Source organism: Psammomys obesus, unplaced genomic scaffold (genome assembly GCF_907164565.1).
Source record: "Psammomys obesus unplaced genomic scaffold, mPsaObe1.curated_primary_1811, whole genome shotgun sequence".
NCBI classification, from domain to species: domain Eukaryota; kingdom Metazoa; phylum Chordata; class Mammalia; order Rodentia; family Muridae; genus Psammomys; species Psammomys obesus.
In genome coordinates, this window is record NW_026596051.1 from 46,496,922 (window position 1) to 46,516,908 (window position 19,987).

The 19,987-nt window shown below is 45.5% G+C and overlaps 1 protein-coding gene across 1 annotated transcript in view; it reads left to right on the forward strand.

Moving 5' to 3' along the window:
* Positions 1–19,745, forward strand: part of Fam114a1 (family with sequence similarity 114 member A1) — a 63,849-nt gene extending 44,104 nt beyond the window's left edge. The window contains exons 9-14 of the mRNA XM_055624111.1: positions 5,887–5,978; positions 7,776–7,937; positions 9,029–9,168; positions 11,774–11,846; positions 15,829–15,882; positions 18,140–19,745. Coding sequence (XP_055480086.1) covers positions 5,887–5,978; positions 7,776–7,937; positions 9,029–9,168; positions 11,774–11,846; positions 15,829–15,882; positions 18,140–18,256 — 638 coding nt within the window. The 3' untranslated portion in view covers positions 18,257–19,745. The remainder of the gene's footprint in view (positions 1–5,886; positions 5,979–7,775; positions 7,938–9,028; positions 9,169–11,773; positions 11,847–15,828; positions 15,883–18,139) is intronic.
* The last annotated feature ends 242 nt before the right edge of the window (positions 19,746–19,987 follow it).

The following is a 19,987-nucleotide window of genomic DNA, read 5'->3' on the forward strand; positions in this document are numbered from 1 at the left end:
CAGTTCTGACCGTGGTTCTGCCATTTTCTCCAAGTGCCCCTGGGGGATGTGTTTGAAGGACATGGAGGGAGGGTATACACACCCAAAGGGCCTTCCCCTTGTCTTAGTTACTTTTCTAGTGCTGTGCGAGACACGACAAGTAAGGCAAGTTATAAATGAAGGCATTAAATTATAGTTTTAGAGGGTCTCTCCATGACCCTTCTGCTGGTGAACATGGAGGCAGGCGGATGGGCATGGTGCTGGAGCAGTAGCTAAGAACCTACATCCTGATCTGCAGGCAGAGAGAGAGAGGAGGGAGAGAGGAAGATCGAGAGAGAGACTGTGGCTGGGCCTAGCATAAGCTTTTGAAACCTCAAAGCCACCCCCAGTGACACACCTCTTCCAACAAAGCCACATCTCCTAATCCTTCCTAAACAGTTTAACCAACTGGAGGCACCATTCAAACACCTGAGCCTATGGGGGCCGTTCTCCTCCAAGCCATCACACCTCTCAAAAGTCACCTGAACCCAAGGGAGCCTGTTTAAGAGAAGCAAGGCTTCTTTTAAGACAGGAAACAATATTCTCAAAGTTGGCCATGCCCCATGACACATTGGCCCGTCCACTTGGGACTGGACTGGAGTCCAGCATTTGCTGTGTATGTGCGGGGCCTTCCTACAGATGGCAGTAGTGAGCACCACACCACAGGTGCCAATGGGGCAGAGCAACCGCAGACACAAGGCTGGCTCTTTCTAGTACCAACAGAAAAGCCCAGTGGAAACTTCTTCACAAATTTCTTGAGCAAGTTATATGACCCTGCCGAAAGGTGTATCCTCACTACATCCTGGAGACGATGCTGCCCATTCTGGGAGTTGCTGTGGGGCTCTGATTAAACACCATACATAAAAATATACACCACAGATCTTGGCATGCAGCACTGCTCACATACGTTAGCTGGCGTTATTGTTATTTAGTGTGTCAGCACGATACTAGAGAGGTTGGAAAGATGGCGGAAGCTGCAGCTTCTCTGTCGTCCCTGTCATTTCCTCACCATGCCGAGTACTGCTAATAAGCATTCACACCGTCGCAGAAGCAGTGTGTTCCCAGGCGCGTCATAGACCTTTAATCAAAGCTCAGACTCAAGGCTCAGGGCAAATTATCTCGTGCATCCAAAACTTGTTTAATCACTGTTTGCCCCTTTAACCCCACATCCTGATCTTTGTGCCTTCACCATAATGAGATTTATGCTCACTGCATCAAAATAAAAGAACTAATTATACCAAAAAGTAGAAAGGGGCCAGTATCAAAGAGGTGACTGGGGATAATCTTTTTGAATATTTATATGTTTCTATAAAAATCACCAAAGATGTCAACCTGATTTTTTTTTCTTATAAAGAAACTAAAACACTAGCTGTTAGAGGAGATGCAAGTCACGTTGGGGACCCAAAATAAACCTAAAGAGGCCCTTTTAGCACGCACCATCACTCCATCAGGCCATTCTTTAAGTACATGATACTTGAGTTAGATCTTGGTCCTACTGGCTCTGCCATTGGGAAAGGATTTTTGAAAGGGACTCCAGGGCTGGGGATATGGCTTAGCCAATAAAGTGGTTGCCTTCCAAGTGTAAGGACCTGAGTTTGCATTCCCAGAACCCATATAACAAACTAGAGCCAGAATGGGATGACATAGTCCTGTAATTTCAGCTATAAAGAGAGGAGGCAGAGGCAGCCTTGTGGGCCAGCTAGCCTGGCCTCTGGCCTCTTAGTTGACGCTCTCTGCCAATTCGAGACCCAGTCTCAAACAAGATGTGAAGAGTCCCTGAGGCCTGAACCAGTGTTGTTGTCTGGCCTCCCAACATGTGCTACGCCCTCACGTAACTACACCTACAAAAAAAAAAAAAAAACAACAAAAAACAAACTCTGTAACAAATTGAAAAAAAAAAAAACTACACCTACAGATGAATCCACACCCACATGGATACACATACAAACACACACACACACACACACACACACACACACACACGGAAACTCCATATTTTTCCAAACATCAGAGACATGTTGCAAATGGAAAGTGAGATAGTATTACATTGTTTATCTGTGCTGTTCCTTGGGGAAGGGGGGCGGGAAACTGGGTTCAGTACTGCCAAACCAAACTGCCAAATGTTGCCACAGGCAATGTGATGTGTTCTCATTTAAATATAGAGCCTCGTTCAGTAAATTGAGGACTTAGGGTTTTACACACACACACACACACACACACACACGCACGCACACGTGCTGTATATCATATTTTAAGAAAAATAAAAATTTGGGGTCTGGAAGGGCAAAGTGGTAAATTTGTCTTTCTCTTCATGACAAAAGGCTATTATCTCCTGTAATAGATTCATTGTCCCCAAAGGGCATCTCCAGATGATCAAAACACTATTCATTTTCATTAACGTAATTTAATAAATAAATGTCATTCAGACACTTAATGAGGCACGGGGAGAGAAGAGCAGAGGGATTGTTAAATCCACCCCATCCACAACAGAATGTGACAGCTCTGGGAAGACCGAGGGGTTACCCCCTCCCCCCAAAAGGAAAGGAATCTTATCAATGGGATGTGAAGTAAAAACAAATCCAAGAGCATAATTCTGGCAAAAATCTAAGCACTTTCACCGTTGTTTTGTTTTGTTTTTCCTTATAAGTGCACTTATATTCCCCCAAACCTCTAACAACTAAATAATTTAGCTGGTTGTCTCAGGAAGTATAATAACAAACTGTCATCTTCCAGGTAAATTTAATATTGGGGCTCTCGCACACTGAGTAACACTGGCTCGTGGTTTGTACGTCTGTCTTTTTGACAATGTAGCCTCATCATGCAGCCAAGGCTCTCTAATTTGCTTTACCATGGTTGTGTTTTTATTGCCTCGGGGATGTTCTCCTGGCCATATATACAGACTGAGAAGAGCAGTAATAGTCTTTATTGCAACATTTATTATCATCTGTTTTCATCTCTTTCTGGTGGTTTTCCCCCTGAAATACACGCTAAAATTTACTGGCATACGTTATTGAGGCACATTTGAAAGCTGGGGCCTCCGAGGCACTTGTGCCCTGATTTACTGTCACTCCCTAGCAAATGCACTTAATCTTGTGTGCTCATGTCAGTGTGGCGCATAACAACTCACTTAGAAAGTTTTTCGTTTTTGCAGAACAATTCAATCTTGTATCTGGTTCTTGTAGTAACTGAAAAGGGAAGGACAGAGTTGGGGTGTAGCTCAGTGATAGAAATGCTTGCTTAACATGAGTAAGACCCTAGCAACCCTCCACAAGTACAAAATAAAACTTAACAGAAGGACAGAGGGTGGATCTTACATCCCAGTTGACAGAGTGGGGAAAAGGAAGCTGACGAGACAGGTTAAGGTGTGGAACCCAGCCACAGGCCTCAGCCCCGCAGCACAGCCTCGCACAGAATGCAGGAGGCCAGGCAGTTCCAGGACGAACCTCCCTTCCTCCATCTCTCTCCTATCTCCCTCTCTCCTCCTCCACCTCACTCCCTTCCAGCCTCCCCTCAGTTAGCTAATGGAGTCTCATTCTCACTTTTCTTCAGGCATCACTATGTGGGAAGCTTGTTTTTCTGTACCAACATCCTCTTCGAACTACATTACGGTGGCAAAAGAACACTTTCCTGGTTAAAGCCTTTTCCTCTCCATCCTGAGCTAAGGCCTCTGTCCCCCAGCACACACACCTCGCTCACTGCAGTCACACAGGCCTCCTTACTGTTCCCTGACCTCGACAGGCCCGGTCCCTGCTGGACCTTACTGCCACCACCGAGCTTCTAGAACACTCCTCCCCTGACCTCAAGGCTGTCCTCTCTCTCGGCTGTGCCCCCAGCTCCCTCTTTCCCTTTTTAGTTACTACATGAGCCGGGTCCAACAACGAGAACTGTGTGTGAACCTGGGAAGTTTGCGTAAGCGAGCTATGATGGCCACGCTGACACGAACACACCAATTTTAAATATATCTGGCGAGAACTCACACCAAATCAGAACACACGTGCTTCAAGAGGCTCCAGCCTTGAAATATGCTTGAGTTCTTCCTGGCCTCCCTCCTAGCCTGACCCGCTGAGGCCGCCATAACAAACAGCATTCGGTACCTTCCAAACAGCAGGAACTCATCCCTCACAGTTCCGAAGGAGGTCCACGATCAAAGTGCTGGAAGATCTGGTGTTCAGCGTGGGTCCATCTCTGGGTCCCAGAGCATCCTGTAGCTGTGTCCTCTAATGTGTGGACCTGCCACCCTCTGGGGGCTCTTCAGAAGATGCTAATCTATTCATGAGAATGCCGTGCTCGTGACCAACAGCCCCAGCTCTTAACGCTGTCACCCTCGTGATTAGGTGTCCACATGTGAGTTTAGGGAAGCATGATTAGAATATAGTACCTTTTATTTAAAATTTCTAAACTCTCTTGCTATTCTCGCAGAGGACCTGGGTTCCGTTCCCAGCACCGACTACACTCACAGCCATCTGCCCAACATCCTCTCTGGCCTCCCCTGGCCTCGGCGGGCACCAGGCACGCACATGGTATGCATACATACATGCAAGCAGGCACTCATATACATAAAAACAAAATAAATAAAGACAGAAAACTTTGTAATAAAGACTCTAAGTTCTAGCTACCCTATTCTCCCATGGCTTATCCTTCTCCATAAAACTCGCCACTTGACATAAATGTTTTATCTGTTTGTTTATTAGCTGGTCTCCCTTGTGGGAATATAGATTATAATACACGTATCAAAGAGAAACATTTTGAACAAACCCAAAGGCCAGGCTGGCTATCTTTATGAGATGCCCATTAACTGTTTTCCTATAAACCTGAAACTATCCAGGCAAGTGTTAGGAACAACATTTTTCACCTGGCTTAGCCTTCCCCAGAGGCACACCCAGCCTCTGCCGTGAGCTTCTTCACTCATCCAATCAAACCCAGCTGACAATGCTTTCACACACACACACACACACACACACACCCAGGGAGTCTAATGAACCCATTATCAAGTCAATACTTCAGCACCTACTGGAAACTTTAAGATGGCATTGTCTTGGAGTTACAAATGAGAGAAGTAAGACTGTGGCTTTTAAAGATCTCTGTTGCCTACTGGAAATATTTTTTTTACATACGTTTATGACATACAATTATAGTATATAACATATTATATGATTGTTGTGTTATACGTCATATGATAGCTTAATAGATGATCAACTCAGATAATATGTTCCTTAGCACCTATGATGCTCCAGACGCTGTGTTAGGAATAAGTTAAACTCTTCTCTGTCCTTAGATAGCTTCCAATCTGAGATAATAGGTGGTTAAAAAGTGTTATAGCACCACACAGGCATTCTAGAAAACTTTGAGAAATTTCTCCAGAGAGATGGTGTTACATTAGAGTCCACACCCCACCGAGAATTCTGCTCACTTGGCCCGAGGCCTTCCTCAGCAGGGCACCCTGGGTACCGTCAGAGTTGCTGCATAAAACACAACCACACTCTGAGTATCAGGCATCAGAGGCCTGACACAGTCCCACGTCTGTTCATTCATTCTTTCAGCGACTAGCGGTGGCCACTCTAGCTGTGGTCCCAAGATACACAAGGTCTTTCCCTTATCCTCTCTTGTCTCTGAGCCAACCTGGGGTGCCCAGGTGCCAGAGACCTGCAGCTAGGCCTTGGCAGCCCTCTCCAGGCAGCCTGCTGCTTCCCCGCTGTGCTCACTGATGGAAAGGCTTGACATCCATCTTCCCAGGCAGCCTCAGGGCACTCTGCCACAGCCTCTCAGTCTACCCTGAGTACAGGCTGCAAAGTCAGGGGAGCTGCCACATTCTGAAGGATGAAAAATAAATAAATCACGCTGCTTACTTCTGTCATGTTCTATTTCTAGGCCTGGAAGAAAAGGGCGAAGAATTTGCTAGCATGCTTACAGAGCTCCTGTTTGAATTACACGTGGCTGCCACACCTGACAAACTCAATAAGGTCAGAACCAACCCGTTCTGTGCCTTTGGTGTTGAAAGGGGCTGGGGAAGAGGGTCTCAGTGGTAAGACTTCCTCAGATCCACAAGAAATGGAAAAACACCAAACCCCTACGGCATAGCAGGGGGAGGGGAGTCCAAGGTCGGTAATTAGTATCTGATGGAAGGGAGACCTCTGAGACCTGCATTCTGCCATTTTACCAGCAATTACCTTGTGACCTTGAAAAAGTCGGTTACCCTTTCACAGTGAAACAGAATGTCCTGTGAGAGGATGGTTAGCTTCAAAGTGAGGTGTGGGGGAATCATCATGGTGGGACTTTTTCAGACTCCTCTCCCACTCCTGCATCTTAAAGAGACATGCCGGTTTTGGAGAAATGAGAGATTCAACCTTCCCTCCGCCTGGGCTGCTGCTGTGCCAACACAGCTTAGGATGGGCCAGCTTTGCGTTCCAGATTGCTAACACCCCAGGGCGTTTGCCAGTTAGTATGGAGTCTCGCTATGCGATTCTTAAAACACTGACCATTAATTACTAAAAACGATGCACTGTTTTCTCCCTCTCCCCTTCCTCTAACCTTATGTAGCAGTGGCTCACTTAGGCACTCACCTATTATAACGGGTGAAGAAAGGGCAGAATGAGGTGCAGAGATGAGTAATTTCTTCTCTCTCTTAGGGGTCACTGATCTGGCAGGTCATCGACACGAACACTGGGAAATTGCCTCATTCATCTCCTCACAGCACCTGCCACTGCTTGGAGGGGGCTGTAGGGCTTCTCTGCTGCAATTATCCTTAGAAGAGGACTTTTTAGGGTGTCTCTCCCCTTGACCTGACAGCCCTTAAATTACCTCCCAACATTCTGACATGCTTAGCCTGAGAGTTTGGCCTGAGAGGAGTGACAGCTTCCACTTAAGCAAACAGCTTAAAGGAAACGATGAGCCCACCCCCTCTCTGAATCCAGGAAGCCACAGACGGGGGGGGGGCGAGGGGGGGGAGATGGTCTCTGCAGTTTCGTTACCCACGGTCTTGTAGGCGGCAGGTTGCTGGTGTTGCCCTCCTGGGCACCAACCTCTGCTCCTCCTAGAGGCTGGAGGGCCAGCAGGACTCCGAAGGCGCAGAGACATCCAAGACGTTGTTCTTTCTGCCGTCACGATCCATTACTGGTTCCTGAGATGATAAGGCCTTTAGGGAAACCACCACATGAGGAAATTCACTTCCGCCTTGACCCTTTACTAATTTCTAGCCTTTACAAGTAAAAGTTCAATTCGTCTTTGATCCCTGGTCACGAAACATGAAAAATACACTGAAGATTTTATGTCGTCCATCATTTTTATTCTCATCTGAATAGCATTTTAAAATGCTCCTTTAAAAGTTCTCAGGCTCACCGGGTGAGATGGCACATGTCTGTAATGCCAGCACTCGGGGAGGCAGAGGCAGGCAGATCTCTGTGAGTTCAAGGCCAGCCTGGTCTACAAAGCGAGTCCAGGACAGCCAAGGCTACACAGAAACACCCTGTCTTGAAAAAAAAAAAAAGGAAAAAAAGTTCTCAAGCTTTTCTATGTGCTCTAAATACTTTCCATTTCACCTTTTTTTCCTAGTATATATACTTATGTGTGTGTCTGTATAGTATAGATAGGTTTATGTATATATATTAGAGGAAAAACGTATTTTTTTTTACAAGCAACAAGGCTGCCATCTAAGGAACACAAGGAATGGCCCCACACATCCACTCTGAAGGGTTCGGGCTGAAAAGACTTGGTCTTCACAGTCCCATGGTAAATGTATTGTTTGGTTGGGGCTATTGCAGGCCATGAAGAAAGCTCATGACTGGGTGGAAGAAGACCAAAGCATGCTGCCCATAGATGTGGCCAAAGGCTCAGCAGAGGAAGAGAGCAAGGAAGAAAAGGAAGGGAAGGCTGAAGAGCCCGAGGACGACAAAATGGGGGGGAAAGGAACTAAGACTGTCGAGGTAAAATCCCCCTGCACCAACCATAGTTAGCTATGACTTTATTAGCAGCCTCCTGTAAAGTGAGGGGAACGGCTTCTCCTTTACGCACCGTCCAACGTTCTAGACAGAAGAGTGTAACAGACACCCCAGCTTCTCTAGTCCAAGACAACTTATGGCTTAGCATAGATTTTGCCGCTTTTCTCCATAACTTTATAATTTAAAGGCAAAAGGATCTTCTGGAACGTAATTGATTTATCTTTACAGTAAATTTCCATCTTATATGCAAATGTGTTACTATAAATTGTCTTTATGTTCCCTACTAATGAGGCAATTGAAGCCCTCTTTCATTGCCTGTGGCGTCTTTCCTGCAGTGTAGTACGTTCATATGTATATACTTTATGTCCTGCCTGGGCTCCAGAAGTCATCTGCAGTAATTGCTTCTTCTGTTGAATTCTAATTTTAAAATGACTAAAGTAGATTACTCCAAGGGAAAATGTCCGATGGAGCCCTTCCCACATCTTCCCTGCTACACCCTTACTCCTCTCCTGTCTATGGTGTGCCCGGCTTCACTCTGACTGCTGAGGTTACAAGTGTGAAAGGTTTGTGTCATCCCTGGGGGCCTAGCTGCACTGCCATTTAATGACAGCACGCATGCGCATGCGCACGCGCACACACACACACACACACACACACACAGAGGCAGATATTTTGTAGGCATGGTTTGTTCTTCGTGTGGAGACCAAAGGTTGACTGTTGACATCCTCTTCAGTCATTTTCCGTCTTATTTGAGTCAGGGTCTCACACTGAAGCCGGAGCTCAGCAGTTGGCTATGTCCATTTAGCCCCACATTAGCTGTCTCCATCCCTGGTCCTGGGGTTAAATATCTGTAGAGGATCCAAACTCAGACCATCATGCTTGGGCAGAAGCATTTGCTGACCAAACCACTGTCCCACCCTTTGGTACGGATACACATACAGGCTTACGTCATCCGTGGGCCAAGGTGTAGCTCAGTAATGCAGTATGCACTCCGAGTCATGGCCTGTTTTTAACTTGTCAGGGAGTTTTGAACGAGGCTGCCTAGTGAACAATTTCCTCGTGTGGGTTTATTTCAGGAAGTGTACCGGATATCCATTGAGAGTCTGGCTGAAGTAACTGCTCGCTGCATCGAGCAGCTTCATAAAGTTGCAGAGTTAATTCTTCATGGACAAGAAGAGGAAAAACCAGCTCAAGACCAAGCAAGAGTTCTGATAAAGTTAGTGGCACTTTTAATTCTTACTGTTTAAGTTGCATGTGTGTGCGTGTGTGTGTGTGTGTGTGTGTGTGTGTGTGTGTGCCATTCAAACGCATATATTCCAAGCAACTGAAGATTTAGACGTTCATGTCAACTGTTCCATTACTCTGTGGTCATTTTAAGAAATAAGGACTCCCTTGGGAAATACATTGTAAAGCAATAATAATAGTAATAATAATATAACACATAGGAGTTGTTTGCAAGATTTAAGAGGAGACACACTAAATCATTCAGAAATGGTAATAAGTTTATTTTGATAGATCGAAGTCTTCAAAGCACAGGATCTTAAGGGTAATTATACTGTCACACCACACCAACAAAGAAAGGGTACTCTGTAACTTCTCAGCTACCTGCACAAAGCAGGTGGACACATGCTGCCCTCTCCCTCACTTCAGCTCTGCATGGGCTGGGCTGGGCATGCCAAAGCAAGAAGCTCCCTGCATGTGCTTTTCAGTTTTACGGTCTTAGATGAGCAGCTGTTGTCAGTATTAGTTTTTCTAGTGCTATGCAAACACAAGTATACATCAGGGTAGCTATATATATTTATATAGGAACACGTAAAAACAGTTGGTGTAGAATCCTCTTGAAAATAGAAAACAGTGCTAAAATAAGTCATTAACTCTTAGTGTATAATTACATATTATGACTTGGAATATCAGCAGATGTCCAAATACCCCTTCATTCTTATTAAAACAAGCCAAAGCAGCCCCCAAGAAAGCACATGGGGACACACACACACACACACACACACACACACACACACACCTCACTCACTATCCACATTCACTTAGCCAGCTCACTAATTTTACTATATCTGACAAGTGAATTATGTACTTAGAGGTAAATTACATATTATGTGATAATTCTACAGAGAGTATGAACTTTTTAACATATGGACGGAAAGGACTTGAAGATGCTGAAAGCAGCATCTAGGAATGGCTTTGTCTTTCTGGAGGAGGGCTGGGGTTCAGAAGTCCCAGGGCCTGAACCCTGGGGCCCTGCTCCTATCGCCTTTCTGATTTCCTTGATTGCCCCACCCTCATCAAGTTGTGCTGACCCCTAGCTGCTCAGTCAGGTGTCCTTCTGCCCAAGAACACACAGCATGGCTCTCTGCTGTCTTCTGGCCTTGCTTAATGATTTCTTCAGAAAAATTTTAGATAAATGGATGCCTTTGTATAGTTCATCAAACCAATACTTCGGCGTAGGTGTGTAGTTCAGTGCAAGGCTGGACTAGAGCACGGGAGACCTCAGGTCTATTCCCCAGCAGCATGCAGAAAGCGTGGGCACTTGGAGATTCTGTACAGTGCTTGCCGTGTTCACCTGAGGACCCGACTATCCCCAGAATCCATTAAAAACAAAAACAAAAACCAAGGAGACAGAGGCACAGGGATTACGGGCCAGTCTAGCCAACCTGTGAGTTCTTGAGTTCAATGAGCGATCTTGTCTCAAAAAATAAGGTTGAGAAGATTATGGAAAGCTCAGATGTTGACCTCTGGCCTCCACACACACACAGAAGCACATACTTCCTCCTCCCAACACGTGGCATATGCACATGTAAGCATCTATACACACATACACAAAGAGAACTATGAATATATAGGTTACATAGAGTCCCTGTCTATCAATAACAACAACAACATAAATGTCACTGACCTCAGTAGATCTTATAACATGCATATTCTTAATCTGGAGCTATCATTTTTCTTAGAGCATTTTAATCACTATTAAATCATGCACTCTAACCGTTAGGAGAAAATCAGGACACACATTGTTTGGCAATGATGTTTTCATTACTGTCATCCCTGGCATTAGGATAAATAGTCTGATTAACTTTGTCCTTCTTGCTTTACTTCCTTGGGGTAAAGACTTGGAAGTAGAATGGCCAAAGAAAAGTTTGAATTTTGAAATGTCCTAAGACACTTTCCAGGGGCAAATGGTGAAAACATAATCACAATCGGTAGTCCCAGCTCTCTGAAGGTTGAGGCAGGAGGATGTCCTGTAATTCAAGGCAGGTCATTCTGGGCCACATAGTGGCCCACTGCTAAAAGGGGAAGGAAGGGCCAGGTGCTTGTCAAGCATGTCCAAGACTGGGTTGTTCTCCAGCGTGAAAAGGGGTGTGCGCATGTGTGTGTGTGTGTGTGCGCCTCTGTATGAGATGCTGCATTCTAGTCCCCTTTCTGCACTTCCCACCGCATGTCCTACGGAGGTTACTTGGTGGTGTTTAGTCATTAGGTGCTATGTGAATAAGTGCCCCAGTGCACACCCATTATTCTAAACTGACCCAGATCCTGGAGGGACGTCACCTGGCCTGAGTCTCCACTCCTCTGATATTTCCCTGCACATGGCTTTGATTCTAAAAGGAGGGCAAATTAATTAGATGATTCCTTAATTAAACAGGGGAAGAGAAGTGTGAGTCATGGAAGATTGTTGAGGAAAACTGCTCATCTCTGTGGAGCATCTTCAAACTTGTGCACTGTCCTTTTGAGGTCATCCTGCCATTCCTGTCAATAACTGTCACAGGAAGCCGCACAAATCTCTCTCTCTCTCTCTCTCTCTTTTATTTCAGATTAACCACAGCGATGTGCAATGAAGTAGCCTCCTTAGCAAAGAAGTTTACAAGTTCTTTAACCACTATTGGGGTAAGAGTACAATTTGGACCATTTTCTTACATTGCTGAGGGAAGTGAAGCTGTGAGGGGAACTCAGGCATATGACACTTTTTGACACAACTCCATAAGCAGAGCTGTATCATGCTGTTTGCCAAAATCAGGCTGAGGTCACCTGTCCAAACACCATTAGCCTAGGGCTGTCCTCTGTCTGGGCTGTAGATTCCAGTCCCCTGTCTCAGACATGCTGGGTGAGTGGTCAGGTCTCCGTGGACCTCACTTTACTCACGTATCAAAAGAAATGGTGTCAAAGGAAGGTTCCTTTCCATTGCTTATTATCTATGATCACACAACAAGAATCTCTATTTAAATGATTAACTTTAAATATGATCATTCACTATTACCCTCAGTCTTATAAGCCACAGATGATAAGGGTTTCAAAAGACAAAAGGTGCTGTCGATTAACATCTAAGTGTTTCTGCTCTCCAGATAATAGCTTTGAAAACCTGCACTTATTTCAACGTGTGGTTTCTGGTTACATATCCAGGTTGTGCCCTTTTCTGCCCCTGGTAGTCCTTGTGGGAGATGGCTTAGTCGATAAAGGATTTGATGTGCAAGTATGAGAACCTTCAGATCCCCGGAACCTGCCTGTAACCTCAGTGCTCTGGAGGGAGGCTAGGGGCTCCCCCAGGGTAAGACGGCTAGCTGGAGCAGCCAAATTGGCAAGACCCAGGTTCAGCAGGAGACCCTGTCTCAGTAAATAGAGTGTGACTGAGGGAGACACAGAGCGTCACCCTCTGCCCAGACGCATGTGAGCACACATGCACTTGTGCTACACGCGCATACGTGTGGGGGGGGGGGGAAATCAGTCATATTATAAAGCTCCGCCCCCGTAGGGCAGGAGGACACGGTGGGAAACATTGCTTTTTAGCTTCCTACGTTTCTTTTAAAGTCCCTAATTGCAAGTTCTGACTCTCCTTCCCAGAGACAGGGAAAAAATCCGTGTATTTCTGATTGCAATGTACAGTTTTCTGGAGGGCCTGGGATTCAGAAACCCGGACTACACTCTCTCTGAGGCCTCTAGGGGTGGGTTGATTAATGGCTCAGAGAAAGGAGGGCTTCATGAAAGTCAGTGGAAGACTGTGAAGAGCTTTGGGGGCCCCTCGATAGATCTCATCCACACTTTCTGAACGTTGCTCAAATGTGTCTCTCCTCTCACATTCCTTTTTTCTGAGTGAGAAGTTTCAGAAAGACCACCAGCATGGGTCAGATGGTCAGGTGTCCGCCCTGAGGTCCCTCAGAAGTGGCTGAGGACAGGATCACAGTGTGCAGACTTACCCCACTGCTGGGCTGTGACTGCACTCTAGGCAAAGAGCTGTTCTTAAGAAACGGGATAGCTGCCCCCACTTGTGTAAGAGACCCTACGGATAAAGGGTGGGTTACAGGCCGCCAATTCATCCTGCTTTCAAGAAGTCTGGGCTGCTTGTTCTACCTTGGGCCTATCTAGTTGCAGGCGGTCAGCAATGGCACATCAATGTCCTTAACAAGAGTGATGGGCAGATAGGGGCCACTGATGTATGGCTGTAAGTCGCTGATGTACTGATTTGGAAGCACATTACTGTACTCCGGGTGACTGGATGACAGGGCTTTGGGGGGAATTCTGGGTTCACAAAGCAGTGCGAGAGCTGGCCCCATCAATTCAGGTTCCAAGCTCTTCTGTTGCATCTCCTCGCTTTCTGCAGTGCACTAGCCGAGGACCCCAAGTCCCAGAGAGGTGAGCTGATTCACCCAACACCCTCCAGTGACCTCTCAGCTCCGCGTCCACAGCTTGTCAGCCGTCAGACGGTTAACCAACTGTTTGTCGTCCCAGGCTTGTCTGTGGGTTTTATATGATTTGTGTTGAACAGGTTTTTCTCCTGGAGTGGGTAATAGTTGTGACAGTGTTTTCTTCTTCTTGTATCACATCAGACTCTAGCATAGTGCTTCCAAACCTTTCCATGCACACCGACCACCTGGAGATCTTGTTAAAATGCAGATTCTTATTCACTCCGTCTCTTTGAGCTGAGGATAGGGCTGCATGCATTGTTAATTAGCCCTAGGGTGACCAAGCCAAGGTCTGTTCCTGAGCCAGGGTCTACATGGTCTGAGCCAAGTTTCCGGGTGGTGGGTGTGTGCTTAGACTTACAACTGCGTACATACAAACATTGTCAGTGCGACATCAGCAAGTGTGCGATGTCTACTTGGAGACAGTGAAAGCCACATCTAAAATGGAGCTTACGAGAACGCCACCACCCAACAAAGCCCCCGTCTGCGGCTCTGACGAATCATTTGCTGCATCCATCATTGCTTCTGTCCTCTGAAATGGCCATTATGTATAACTGGAAGATAATGAGTGGGCACTATTCTCCAGGCTCCGTTTAAATTGCTCGCATATCTCATCGATTCTGGAAACCAGTGTCATTTAACTGCCCTCATTTTGATTATATCTTAGAGGCTTATTGATAATCACATAAACATGAAAGCAAATACTATAATGGATTTTCTGGTTACTTATTAAAATGACTGACTTTTTTAAAGACATTCTCCCCCACCTCCCACAAGACTCCACTGTGGTTTTCTCTGGAAGGCATTATTCTCTGAAGAGTAATGTCAATGAAGGGAGACTTCTCTGGGAAGATATATTTAATTTATACGCTTTTGTTTGCTGCAGAGCCTTGCAGGTACAGTGAAGGTACCTGCCAACTAAGATGCCCATTAATGATTCATTGCTGTAGGAGGAGGTTGAGCGTTTTAGATAGAGAAGACCTGCTGATTGGCAGCAGAACAATATGAGTAAGGACAATGACCACCTCCCCCTTTGGAGCAGCTGAAATAGAGATGTACTCTTCATGCTTACACACGCTCGTGTTTTTCAAGCCTGGATCTGCAGACCTGTCGAAAGTCATATTTGAAGATGCTCTCGCCTTGTTGCTCTTGTGGTAGATACACTTTCACCAAGCACTGGTGTTCCCAGGTGCAGTGGGGAAGAAGGAGAGAGAGGGAAGAAGGAGAACAGAGAAAGACTGGACAGAGAAGAACAGAGAAAGACTGGACAGAGGAGAACAGAGAAAGACTGGACAGACTCGGCCACTAGGACAAACAAGTGAAGGGCATAGGCTGCCCGGAAATTTTGAGAAGGCCAAGAGACGAAGCATCAAGAGCATTAAGAGCCCCGGGGGCTGGAGAGATGACCCAGTAACTAACAGCACCACTGCTCTTGCAGAGGACCCGAGTTCAGTTCCCAGCACCCACAGAGAGCACGTCATAGTTGCCTAAAACTACAGGGTCAGGGGATCCAGTGCCCTCTGTGGCCCCGGGGGCACCCGTGCTCACACGCACATACCCCACACCAACAAATACGTGTCTACACCTAATTGAAAATGAACAGAATAAAATTCCTAAGAATAAAAATCTCAGTAAGCTACAAATACCTTAATTAAAATGTGCAGTGAGCCATGGTGCATGTCTGTAATCCAGCCCCTGGAAGCATGAGGCAGGAGGATCATAAGTTTGAGGCTAGTCTGGGCTTCACAAAGACTGAAGAGATTTTATCAAAACACAATAATAAAAATCATGACAAATTCACTATCAACGTTGTAACAATAGGATGGTGTCGGGTAGGTTGTGCAAGTAGAAGACAGGGTTCGATGAGCTACAAACCTCCAACCACTGAAAAGAACCTCTGAAAAGAGTTTGCATTTCCAGCAGTGTTAACTCACGCAAACTGCTTGGCCTCCAGGCACTATTTCTTCAGCTAGCCAGCGCCTAGGTTATCACAGCAACAACCCCCTCCTCGGGTTGCAGGCAGAATTGGAGATCACATAAGGAAGGCAAGACAAGAAGCCTGGTCTACAGTGAGCGCAAACTTCTCTCCTCCCTCCAAGACATCCCTCTACAACACAGTGTCTTACATTTGATGTGCTAAGCTTTATGGTATGAGGCCCTAATCTGTCAATTTCATACTTTCAATTTCACAGAGCAACAAGAAGGCCGAAGTCCTTAACCCCATGATCAATAGCGTGCTTTTAGAGGTAAGTAGCCTCCAGAGAGAAGCACTCCGAACCAAAGCAAATGTTACAGCCGCGTTCTTTTTCTCTTTCCTTTTTCCCAGTCAGCAAGTGTTATTGAAATTCTAAATCTTATCATCAACAATCTAACAGTCCTGTGTGTGCGTGTGCGTGTGCGTGTGCGTGTGTGTGTGTGTGTGCATTTCTGTAGCTCAGCCAGCTGTGAAGTCTCTGGTGGAACAGCAATGCCTAATTTTCAAGAATTCCTGGTTATAAAAGGAAATGCTAAGCTTGCAGGTTATTTCCTGGCAGAGGCAGATTTCTGCTGCCAGGTTTGGCACTGTGATTATTGGCTGCAATGGAGGATTATTGCCCACTGATGATTCTCATTAATAGATGGGCACATCCCTTGGTTCATAATAACGTTTGGTGTAGCTGAGTCTGAGTTCCAAGTTGGCAAAAATGATACAGAATGTCTGCCCACTGAGCGACAAAGGTAGAATCCCCAACGAGGGCTTCTGCCTGACCAGCTGCACAGCTGGGAGGCTGTCTCAGCATGCTGTGGCTCTGTAGAAAGTGACCCCAAAGATGTAAGAGAGAAGGCCAAGATGCCTTCTCCGTCCCGCAGTGCGGGGACTGTGTTCTGCGAGTGCTCAGCGGAGGAGGACCTCCCATTCGAGCTTAGGCTTGTGCTTGGGTAGCCACAAGGCCTCACCAGTAGACGTGAAGCCGGGCAATGCACGTGCCATTGTCGGTCGAGGTCACTGGGAAAGGAGATTACAAAGCATCACAAATGCTACCTAAGATATTGCAATATCGTGCCTCACTGTTAAGCAAAACTGTTAATGGTCAAAAAGTAACAATGTGGTGGTAACGAGTGTCATTGCTCAGGACACAGCCACACAGTGGGCAGCCTGAAGGGGCAGGACCCACAGGGAAGTCCAGTGGAACACACACAGCTAATAGAACCCTGAAGTCAGAGGCAAAAGAAGATAGAGTAGAGGAAAAAATCTACTTTCTGGAAAGACAGTGTGGTGCTGTACACCAGCAGTCCCAGCACTCAGAGATCTGAGGCAGGAGGACGGTGAGTTTAAGGTCAACACAAGCCATAAAGGGAGACTCTGTCTCCATTTTCAGCCTTCCACCCCAAATCTGTCTTGACTGCCAGATTAAATGTGTACATTAGCACATTAATTTACCATATTTGTGCATCACAAATATGAGACCCGATAATTATTCCCTGCTCAGGAGAGATTTTCACCCTATAAATACCCTCCCTAAACTTCATCCGTTCTGTAGTTTTAGTCATGTCTCTAGTGCACTCGCGTGGAGCCTTCTGTGAGTCAGCTGTCATGCCGAGCCGAGCCTCCTTTGTCTTGTGATTTCAAGGCCATTGGGCTGACCTGAGAAGGGAGTGAAATATACTGGCCATACTGGGCCATGGATCTGCACACGCTCACATCCCTTAAAAGCCTGTAGAAATGGCTTGTCTCATTTTGAGTGAAGTTCTTTTGTTAATTTGCATAATTAAGACCTGGGCATGCTCCACCCAAAAACATGTCTACATTTGCTGCTCGAGCAGACATTCTGAGAATTTCAAGATTGTGTTGTGTTCCCTCTCCTCAGATGAAAAGGAATGTTGACAACTGGTGACAGCCATCAAAACTGAACTGTGAAAATACCCTCTGTTGTTGTAAATAAACAATAAACGTGGGGCTACATAATGTTTATTGTTAGCCCTAAGATTATCACGGCGGTATTAGTGAACCCGTTATCACAAATAATAAGATGCAGACACCTGTTAGATTTATAATTGCCTCATCTTCCTTGGACAGGGCAGATATTTCACTTAGACTGTCTCAATAATCTACCATCTATCTCCCAGCCGCCATCCATGCCCTCCACCTTAATCCTCCCATTCTGGACTACCTCCATACATAATCCCGTGGGACTTGCTTATATTCTTCATCTGGGCCTTTCAAGCCATTATTGGAGTCCTTCCTCCAGTCCCTCGTGGTTCCTTCTCCAAGCTAACCCTCATCATGGCCCCTCCTTTCTCCTCTTCCCATCCTTCTCTGTCCAATGATTCCCTGTCCTCCTAAACCAGGGAACCTTAGCCACACCTACCCATTCTGTCCTGCCTAGGTATAGGCTGTTTCATTAACCAACCTGTTTTAGGCAGGTTTACACAACAAAGATAGGCGTAGCCAGATCTTGAAGGCCAGTGACAGGCCTCAGACCACTCCAATGCCCCTGAGCTCCGTTTCTTTCCTTCTTGCAGGGCTGCAATAGCACCACGTATGTCCAGGACGCCCTCCAGCTGCTGCTCCCGGTACTGCAGGTCTCTCACATCCACACCAGCTGTGTGAAAGCCGCGACCCAGCCAGATTCCAGCTAGTCCAACGGCAGGCCACACCTCTTCGCTACATACCATGTAAAGGCAATAGTCTTCGACGTCGCTGGCCAGACCACCTATCTGAGGACACTAAAAGCAACTTTGCACAGTTTTTCAAATACAGAGCGTTAACATGTCTCTTAATGTATATTGTTTTATCCGTAATTATGTTTTCTTTATGTTAACTTAAGCTTATACTGAGTATGTTGAAATCTTCCCTCAAGTTACAGTTCATTCACAAATACATGGGTTTTCTTGATCAAACTGCTATATTTAGAAATTCATAGGGAGACCTCAGAGTTTTGATCATCTTTGAAATGTCTGCCTTTCAGTACCCTATTTTTCTAAAACATGGCTTTAAGTAAGTTCTTGTGTTGAACTTCATTTTGTTGCATATGTGTCACAGGTGAGAATAACACTACTTATTTTGTTTTTAAAAATGACATAAATATAGTTTGTAGTCATCCTTCTGTGACGAGATTTATTGAGTACCTGCTATATGTTTGCCAAAAAGTTATATGATCTCACTCCAATATAGACATGTTCTGAAAGATGATTCATAATCATGTTTAACATATTTTAGGATACCAAGATGTTTTCTAAGCCTTAAAACACTTGAAGAACCGAGTAAAGTGGTTACTTAAAATATACTACTCTTCAATTTATTACAGTTTTTCAACCTCTTTGAACTTTTTTTATATCAAATTACCTCTAGGATAAAAATATGTATGAAAAGGGCTATGAGAGAATATTTATTTTGAGACAGGGTTTTACTATGTGGCCTTGGAACTCACTATGTAGGCCTGGCTGGCCTCGAACTCATAAAGATTTGCCTGCCTCTCCCTTCCAGGCTGAGATTCAAGGTATGCAGAGCCATGCTTGCCTGACCTGATGGAGCATTGTAGTTTAAGGTGTATGATGGCAAAAAGAAATAGCTTGGGAACATTTCAATAGAAAATTAAAGAGGTTTAGCAAACTAGAACCCCCGACCTGCATTTCAAAAGTGCCTGCTAAGCCAGTCACCACCGTGGTGGTGGCACAGGGTAGAAAATAATGACGTGAGTAGGCCAAGTGGTATCTTGTTTCAGGGTGATGCTTTGACGACTTTGAAGCCAGCAGTTCCATTGGCACTGGACTCTTCTGAGCTACACCTGCTCTTGGCAGGTTGGGATTCTGTGGCATGTTTCTATTCCAGAACCTCACTGACATCCCTACCAGCAGAGTCCTAAATAGTCATGCCCATGCTATCCCGGAGCAAAGGGTGTGTGGAGTCTTGAAAGAGAGAAATCCCTCCTTTGTGTTTGCTTTGTTCCTTGATAGAATCAACTGCCTCTGCTCCCTACGGGCCAAGTAGATGTTTGAGTATTCTCAGTAGCATTTTTGTGCATCTGGGTTTTAGTTTTCAGCTCTGCATCTTCTGAAACAACCAAATAAAAACATATGGACAATTTATTTGCAACCTAGAAAAATAAACTTCTCTTTTGAAAAATCAAGTAAAGGTGTGTTTTGCCTTTCCTGGTATCTAGACTGTTTGGAATGTTAAATATGGAGGTGATTAACTGAAGACAGTGTAACCTTCATCTCTATGAAGAAGGGATCAGGATTTGTACATTAACTAGAAATATAAAAGAAAAACAAATACCTCAAAGAATTAGAGTCTCACACTTAGTCTCCCAGGCATCAGGGGTTGGGGCAGTGGCTCAGCAGGCAGAGTATTGAGAAAGCCTGGACCCC